Source organism: Cynara cardunculus, assembly GCF_001531365.2.
Source record: "Cynara cardunculus var. scolymus isolate 2C chromosome LG 15, CcrdV1, whole genome shotgun sequence".
NCBI lineage: Eukaryota > Viridiplantae > Streptophyta > Magnoliopsida > Asterales > Asteraceae > Cynara > Cynara cardunculus.
Window position 1 is genome coordinate 15,630,007 of NC_037542.1, and position 9,703 is coordinate 15,639,709.

At 33.9% G+C, this 9,703-nt stretch overlaps 2 protein-coding genes across 2 annotated transcripts in view; both read right to left on the bottom strand.

Annotated features, from left to right (window-relative positions):
• Positions 1 to 1,700: 1,700 nt before the first annotated feature.
• The window catches only part of LOC112527163 (14 kDa proline-rich protein DC2.15-like), a 9,528-nt gene continuing 1,525 nt past the window's right edge, over positions 1,701 to 9,703 (bottom strand). The window contains exon 2 of the mRNA XM_025137624.1: positions 1,701 to 2,028. Within this exon, the coding sequence (XP_024993392.1) occupies positions 1,864 to 2,028 (165 nt within the window). The 3' untranslated portion in view covers positions 1,701 to 1,863. The remainder of the gene's footprint in view (positions 2,029 to 9,703) is intronic.
• LOC112527164 (14 kDa proline-rich protein DC2.15-like) lies at positions 5,800 to 6,377 on the bottom strand. The gene has a single exon (XM_025137625.1). The coding sequence runs from the start codon at positions 6,340 to 6,342 to the stop codon at positions 5,962 to 5,964; it is 381 nt and encodes a 126-aa protein (XP_024993393.1). The 5' UTR covers positions 6,343 to 6,377; the 3' UTR covers positions 5,800 to 5,961.

Consider the following 9,703-nt stretch of genomic DNA (forward strand, 5'->3'; position numbering starts at 1 on the left):
TCTGACAAGTTAAGTTATTATCGGGCAACATTAACCCTTGGCATCTATTTATATGTTATGAGGGAGAATCTAACAAGAACAAAGTTAAATTCAGAAAGCAAGAAAAAGATTAAATCAAATGTGGTTTTACATAAAATCCGATCAACACAAGGTGAGCGGATGACTTGACCTCTGACGTCATGCCGCGGTCAAAGTCGCGTGAATTATATATGATTTACACTCGATTTTAGCGTAAAATCATATATGAATCAACCGTTTTCATGTTCTTTTATTTTATTATTGTTTTTATATAAATCTGACTTTATATGAATTATATCATAAATTTATAATTCTTACCATCTTTTATATGGTTGATGTACAAACATACAACTCTAAGATGTTAAAAGCTCTCATGATAGATTTTCTAAACCTAAAGAGGCAAGAACCTCTTAGTGAAAAGTTTTATTAAGAACTATTTTTATTTTTTTTATTGATTCATCATATTATCAAATTAAAAATTATATTATTTTCAAACGAATAAATACATCACGTAGTAGTAAATGGTGTGATGGGTTTCATTCCACCACACTTTAAACACTAACATTAGGGAAGTATAGGTCATTTATTCAGTCACGAAATGTTAGTACAATTTCATAAAATATTTTCTTAACATACGCGACCCAAATCAACAACCAAAAGTTTTGTACGTATGAAGATACACACATTTATGTATAATAATTCATTTCACAATAAGCAAGCGAGAAATTCAAACTAATTAAATACTTTTAACTAATCTTAAAATTCATAATAGATTGAGAAAGTCTACGGTTAGAATAACATAAATGATTACTTTTATTTACTTTTTCATATTTCAGTTTGTTTTATTTTCATTTGTTATCACTTCAAGTAAATGGAGCTTGCTATGACTTTTTAAGGTATTCCTTGGTTCTCACCTTCTTGAATCGATTCGAGTGGGATGATGCATCTATTTCTTTGCCTCTTTGTCAATAAATCAAAATTCCCGCTGAGAATGGCTGGATATCTGAGATTAAAACGACCAATACATGTGATTTGATTAAGCCGCGAACTCCTCCCATTGCTTGGGAGCTCTCAGGGCCGTCTGAGTCAGAGCAATCCCGCTGGGGGGATTTAGTTACCGGAATCAATTCCTATAATGTAAAAAAGAGCACTTTGAATATTTAATTTTTTAATATTGAATAGAATAATTGACTTGCTTATGCGATTTGAATTTCACATAAGAATCTAACGATCCTTAGTTTCAATCTGAAACTTGTGTGTATTGCCTATTCGATTACCAAATGTGTAAAGAACCTGATGGTAAACATTGAACCTTATGTAGATAAATTGGTGTTACAAGTCTCAAGAATTATATTTAATTTCTAATTGCTTAATAAATGAAACTCGAAGAAATAAAAATGTACAACCTTCAAAACAAATTGAATGTTTTCATCTTCTGAAGCCTGATGGAAGAATATTAATTCAAATTTCTTAGAATCCATGCCAAACATGTATGTGAGACTTTTTGGCATTCCTTCATTGACTTATCACTGTTATTCACCTAGTAATATAAAATTTAAAATCCAACCTCCAAAAAAAAAAACACACACACATATATATATATATATATATATATATGATTTCTTGATCTTTTTTATACCCATTTCAACATAATTAAGGAAGACTCATATAAAAGCAAATTAAGCACATACTTGAAATTAAATTTTCATTCCCACAAAACGATTATTAAACCATCATTACAAAGAAATTAAAATGCTTTTCGTAAATAGAAGATCAAAACAATAAACACTCACAATAAAATTTGAAAACAAATGCACACTGTAGGTTACATGCGTGGTAGATGATTTAAGCACATTGGAAGTCCTTTGGAACTTTCTTGCTACAAACATTGAGAAGCAAACTGAGAGACAGTGGGATGTTCAGATTGATCCCTAGAACATTAGCCTTGATAGCAGTACAAAGGCAAACGGCAGCCTCGAGATCAACAAGGCCTTCGATGAGGCTGCAGCATGGCTTAACTGGTGGGTTCCCAACAACAAGACCAAGTAAATTGCCAAGCACATTGGCACATACACCTAATTTAAGGGCGTCTCTGGGACAGGYTCCACTGGATGGCTTTGGTTTGGGAGTGGGGGTAGGACAGGTGGTGCAACCACTAGCAATGGCAAAGAAGAGAAGGTTGAGTGCCAAAAAGAGAGCTAGTGGAGTGTTGGTCTTTGAAGCCATCTCTTCGTAATTAACAAAGATGCTAGGATTAGTGAAGGGATGAAAGTAGAGGTAGGAGTTGTGGGGTTTAAATAGGGCAAAATGGGTGATTGTTTAGTATTTAGTCACTCACATGAAAGTTCATCATAATTATTTAATTTATTTTTTATATGTTTTATATCGATTAGAAAAAAATGAGATTTAATGCATGTGCTTGTTGGGCCAAGCAAATAATATTAAAAAGGTTGTGATCATGTGAATCAAGAATTTATTTTGTAGAGTTTATTTTGTAACTCTAGTTTTCAACCAATCCATATTATCATCATCGTACTTATCACTAATTAATATATCACACTTTTATCATCCATTTGCTAAGGGGTGTTTGGGATTACTTATCAACTTATTTCGTTATAGTACTGGTAATAAAAAGTTTTTAATGTTTGGATGAAGAAAAAAAGTAAATGCTTATACCGGTTTGGCACCGGTAATAAGGAGTTTCTAATAAGTTACTTCTCTCTAAATTATTAACTTATTCCGGTATGGTACCGGTGATAAGAAATTTTTAGTGTTTGGATGAGAAAAGAAAGGGTATCTTTCTTATTTTATCAACTTATCTAGTGTGGTAACGCCATAAGCTAATCCAAACACTTTTTATAAAAATTCAATTTGCCACCGTATAAGTTGATAAACACTTTACAAAGAAACATAAGATGTTTTAAATAAGCAATCCCAAAGACCCCCTAATCTACCATCCTTTGCCGCAAAATTGTGCTTAGGTCAACCGGACGCTGCCGAGCTAAATTACTTATCTAAACATTGTCTAAGGTAATATGTTTTATCAATCATGCATGAAAAGTTGCTTGGCCTCTTTACAAATTATTAATTGGGCAATGTTTGCTTACTCTCAAAATATTCCTTGTATTTTATGATTAATTATGTACATCGGTTAATTATTAATTACATCAAATTTTCATAATGAATGTGAAAATTAAATGAATGCGACAATTAAATCAATTAATGAAGGTCATATTTATGTCATAAAAATAAAAACACTGCTGAAATGTGTCATTTTGACTCCTTATATTGAAGTGGTCTTTATATAATAACATGCAATGGATTGAAAATGTGGATGATATTATGTAGGATAAAATACCTAACCTAAAAATAGAATGGAGTTTATGTATAATAATTCATTATACAACAAGCAAACAAAAAACTCAAACTAAATACCTTTATATAATCTTAAAAATTATAACCGATCGAGAAAGGCTAGAGTTAGATTAACATAAATGATTATTTTTATTTAGTTTTTCATATTTCACTTGTTTGTTTTATTTTTATTTGTTAGCATTCCAAGTAAATGGAGCTTTCTATAACTTTTTAAGGTATTCATTGCTTCTCATCTTCTTGAATCAAGTCGAGTGGGATGATAAATCTATTTCTTCGCCTCTTTGTCAATAAATCAAAATTCCCATTGAGAATGGCCGGATATCTGAGATTAAAACGACTAGTACATGTGATTCAATTAAGCCCCGGTCTGAGAGCTATAACTTTTTAAGGTATCCTTTGGTTCTCACCTTCTTGAATTGATTCGAGTGGGACGATGAATCTTTCTTCGCTTCTTTACCAATAAATCAGAATTCTCGTTGAGAATGGTTAAATATTTGAGATTAAAATGACCAGTACATGTGATTCGATTAAGCCCGGTCTCCTTCCACTACTTTGGAGCTTATGGTTTCATGTTCTAGTCTTAGAATATAGTTGAACCAAAACACATATTTTTTTAGTGATCATGTGAGAGCTTCTCAGGGACGTCTGAGTCAGAGCAACCCCACTGGGGCGATCCAGTTACCCGTAGTCAATTCCAGTATTGTAAAAAAGAACAATTTGAATATTAAAATTTTCAATATTGAATAGAATGTTTGACTTGCTTATGTTATTTGAATTTCGCATAATAATCTAACGATCCTTATGTGACGTTTGGTTTGCAAAATATTTTTGGATGGAATAAAATTTGTTAAAGTCATTTGACTTTGAAAAAATTGGAATGGAATGTTGTTAGATTTGACCACTTGTTTGGTTGGCAGACATTAAATGAAATCTGTTAAGGAATTAGAACATGTATGTTTGGTTCACAGAATATAGTTTGGGAATTTGAATGAAATATTGGTAAGATATAAAAATGATCTTTTATGAAAATTTTAATTTTTTTTAAAACTAAAAATACTTTAATAAAATAATTATTTAATATGTAGAAGAATATAAAATGCACAACCCGAATACAACCATAAGCCAAACGACGTTACTAAATCAATGGTGGTCAGCGATGGTGGTCCGCGGTGGTTCAGATAGAGGTGGTCAGTGGTGGTTCAGATCGTCGATGGCGGCGGTGGTTCAGATTGGTGGTTGCTCAAATTGTTGGTGGTCGGCAGTGTCCAACGGTGGTTCAGAACAGTGGAAGTGGTCAGTGGTCGGATGTGGTTCAAATCGGTGGTGGTTCAGATTGGGAGTGGTTCAGATCGGGGGTGGTTCAAATCGGGGATGAATCAGATCGGTGATGGTCGACGTTGGCCGACGGTGATTCAGATCAGTAGTTGGCGATGGTTCAGATCAATGGTGGTTCATATGGCAATGGTCGATAGTGGTTTAGATCGGTGGTCCATGGTGGTTCAAATGACGGAGATTGGCGTTGGTTCAGATCGACGGTGAATCAGATCTGTGGTGGTTCAGATTGGCGGTGGCCGACGGTGGTTCAGATCGGTAGTGGTCAGTGGTGGTAGTTAGTGGCGGTTCTGATGGCGATGGTCGAAGGCGATTTAGATTGCGTTGGTCGGCGGTGATCCAGATTTCGGTGGTCGGAGGTTGTCGACGACGATCATATTGAGTTTTATGAGATTATGGTATATTGAGTTAATGTCATATTTGGTATTATAAAGATAGAGAAATTTCATTCCATCAAAATACCATATAGTTGCTAAAAAATATTAAATTCTTTTATTTGTGAAATTTGTAGTATTTTAAATATTTCTTTCATGAAAAAAGAATGAACCAAAAGAGAGAATGAAATTTGGTCGATGAAATTCAACATTCTAATTCCATCAGATTTCTTCAGAATCTGCGAAACAAACGCCCTCTTAGTTTCAGTCTAAAACTTGTGTGTATTGCCTATTTAATTTCCAAATGTGTAAAGAACTTGATGGAAAACATTGAACCTCATGTCTCTTAATTGATGTTGCAAGTCTCAAGAATCATATTTAATTTCTCATTGCATAATAAATGAAACTCTGATGAAATAAAAATGTACAACCTTCAAAGCGAATTGAATGGTTCTCATCTTCTGAAGCTTGATGGAAGAATATTAATTCGATTTTTCTTAGAATCCATGCCAAACATGCATGTGAGACTTTATGACATTCCTTCATTGACTTGTTGCTGTTAATTCACCCAGTAATATAAAATATAAAATCCAACCTCCAAACATATATATATATATATATATATATGTGTGTGTGATTTTCTGATCATTTTTATATCCATTTCAACAGAATTAAGGAAGACTCATATAGAAGAAAATTAAGCACATACTTGAAACTAAATTTTCATTCCCACAAAACGATTATTAAACCATCATTACAAAGAAATTAAAATGCTTTTTGTAATAGAAGATCAMAACAATAAACACTCACAATAAAATTTGAAAACAAATGCACACTGTAGATTACATGCCTGATAGATGATTTAAGCACATTGGAAGTCCTTTGGAACTTTCTTGCTACAAACATTGAGAAGCAAACTGAGAGACAGTGGGACGTTCAAATTGATCCCCAGAACATTAGCCTTGATAGCAGTACAAAGGCAAACGGCAGCTTCGAGATCAACAAGGCCTTCGATGAGGCTGCAGCATGGCTTAACTGGTGGGTTCCCAACAACAAGACCAAGTAAACTGCCAAGCACATTGGCGCACACACCTAATTTAAGGGCGTCTCTGGGACAGGCTCCACTGGATGGCTTTGGTTTGGGAGTGGGGGTAGGACAGGTGGTGCAACCACTAGCAATGGCAAAGAAGAGAAGGTTGAGTGCCAAAAAGAGAGCTAGTGGAGTGTTGGTCTTTGAAGCCATCTCTTCGTAATTAACAAAGATGCTAGGATTAGTGAAGGGATGAAAGTAGAGGTAGGAGTTGTGGGGTTTAAATAGGGCAAAAGGGGTGATTGATTAGTATTCAGTCACTCACATGAAAGTTTATCGTAATTATTTAATTTATTTTTTATATGTTTTATATTGACTACTTGTAATGCTTTAGTTTTCCAGAAAAAAAATGAGATTTAATGCATGTGAACGTTGGGCCAAACAAATAATATTAAAAAGGTTATGCTCATGTGAATCAATAATTTATTTTGTAGAGTTTATTTTGTAACTAATTAATATATCACACTTTTATCATCCATTCGCTAAGGGGTGTTTGAGATTGTTAGTTAAAGTGCTTATTAACTTATTTCGTTGTGACACCGGTAATAAAAAAAATTAGTGTTTGGATGGGGAAAAAAGTAAATGCTTATACCAGTTTGACACCGGTAATAAAGAGTTTTTAATAAGTTACTTCCTTCTAAATTATTAACTTATTCTAGTGTGGTACCGGTAATAAGAAGTTTTTAGTGTTTGGATGAGAGGAAAAAAAAAAGTATCTCACCTATTATATTAACTTATCCGGTGTGGTACCGCCATAAGCTAATATAAACACCTTTTATAAAACTTCAGTTTGCCACCGTATAAGTTGATAAACACTTTACAAAAAAGCACAAGTTGCTTTAAATAAACAATACCAAACACCCCCTTAATCTATCATCCTTTGCCGTAAAATTGTGCTTAGATCAACCGGACGACTGAACCTAAACATTGTCAAGGTGATATGTTTTATCAATCATGCATGGAAAGTTGCTTGGCTTCTTTACAAATTATTAATTGGGCAATGTTTGTTTACTCTCAAAAAATATTCCTTGTATCTTATAATTAATTATGTATATCGGTTAATTATTAATTACATCAAATTTTCATAATGAATGTGAAAATTAAATGAATGTGACAATTAAATAATGCTTCATTAAATCAATTAATGAAGGTCATATTTATGTCATAAAAATGAAATACACTGCTGAAATCTCACTTTGACTCCTTATATTGAAGTGGTCTTAATATAATAGCATGCAATTGATTGAAAATGTGGATGATATTATGCAGGATAAAATACCTAACCTAAAAATAGAATGGAATTTATGTATAATAATTCATTATACAATAAGCTAACAAAAAACTCAAACTAAATACCTTTACATAATCTTAAAAATTATAACTGATCGAGAAAAACTAGAGTTAGATTTACATAAATGATTATTTTTATTTAGTTTTTCATATTTCACTTGTTTGTTTTATTTTCATTTGTTATCATTTCAAGTAAATGGATTCGAGTGGGATGATAAATCTATTTCTTCGCGCTCTTTGCCAGTCAATCAAAATTCCCATTGAGAATGGCCGGATATCTGAGATTAAAACGACCAGTACATGTGATTCGATTAAGCCTCGGTGTGAGAGCTATAACTTTTTAAGATATTTGTTGGTTCTCAACTTCTTGAATTGTTTCGAGTGAGATGAATAATCTATTTCTTCGCTTCTTTGCCAATAAATCAGAATTCTCGTTGAGAATGGTCGGATATCTGAGATTAAAATGACCAGTACCATGTGATTCGATTAAACCCGGTTTCCTTCCACTGCTTTGGAGCTTATGGTTTTATGTTCTAGTCTTAGAATATAGTTGAACCAATACACCTATTTTTTTAGTGATCATGTGAGAGCTTCTCAGGGCCGTCTGAGTCAGAGCAACCCCACTGGGGCGATCCAGTTACCCGTGGTCAATTCCTGTATTGTAAAAAAGAACAATTTGAATATTAAAATTTTCAATATTGAATAGAATGTTTGACTTGCTTATGTGATTTGAATATCGCATAATAATCTAACGATCCTTAGGTGACGTTTGGTTTACATAATGTTTTTGGATGAAATCAAATTTGTTAATGGAATTTGACTTTGAAGAAATTGGAATGGAATGCTGTTAGGTTTGACCACTTGTTTGGTTGACAGACATTAAATGGAATCTGTTAAGGATTTAGAATCTGTCTGTTTGGTTCACAGAATGTAGCTTTGGAATTTGAATGAAAATATTGGTAAAAATAATTAAAATGGTCTTTTTTTGAAAATTTTAATTTTTTTAAAACTAAAAATACTTTAATAAAATAATTATTTAATATGTAGAAGAATATAAAATGCACAACCCGAATATAACCATAAGCCAAACGACGTTACTAAATCGATGGTGGTCAGCGGTGGTTCAGATTGGTGATGGTCCACGGTGGTTCAGATCGGTGGTGGTCCGTAGTGGTTCAGATCGATGGTGATCCGCAGTGGTTCAGATGAAGGTGGTCGGTGGTGGTTCAGATCATCGATGACGGTGGTGGTTCAGATTAGTGGTTGTTCAAATTGTTGGTGGTCGGCAGTGTCCAGCTGTAGTTCAGATCAGTGGTAGTGGCCGATGGTCGGATGTGGTTCAAATCGGTGGTGGTTCGGATTGGGGGTGGTCTAGATCGATGGTGGTTCAGATCGGGGGTGTTTTAGATCGGGGGTGAATCAGATCGGTGATGGTCGACGGTGGCCAACGGTGATTCAGATCAGTAGTTGGCGGTGGTTTAGATTGATGGTGGTTCGTGGTGGTTCAGATGGCAATGGTCGATAGTGGTTCAGATTGGCGGTGGTCCGTGGTGGTTCAGATGACGGAGATTGGCGTTGGTTCAGATCAACGGTGAATCAGATCTGTGGTGGTTCAGAATGGCGGTGGCCGATGGTGGTTCAGATCGGTAATGGTCGGTAGTGGTTCAGATCGGTAATGGTCAGTGGTGGTTCAGATTGGTGGCGGTTCATATTTTGAGTTAATGGCATATTTGGTATTATGAAGATAGAGAATTTCATTCTATCAATATACCATGTAGTTGCTAAGAAATGTTAAATTATTTTATTTGTGGAATTTGTAGAATTTTGAATATTTCTTTCATGAAAAAAGAAAGAACCAAAAGAGGGAAAGAAATTTGGTCAATGAAATTCAACATTCTAATTCTATCAGATTTCTTCAGAATCTGCGAACCAAACGTCCTATTAATTTCAATCTGAAACTTGTGTGTATAACCTCATGTCGATTAATTGATGTTGCAAGTCTCAAGAATCGTATTTAATTTCTCATTATATAATAAATGAAACTCGATGAAATAAAAATGCACAACCTTCAAAGCGAATTGAATGGTTCTCATCTTCTGAAGCTTGATGGAAGAATATTAATTTGATTTTCTTAAAATCCATGCCAAACATGCATGTGAGACTTTATGACATTCCTTCATTGACTTGTTGATTCACCTAGTAATATAAAATATAAAATCCAACC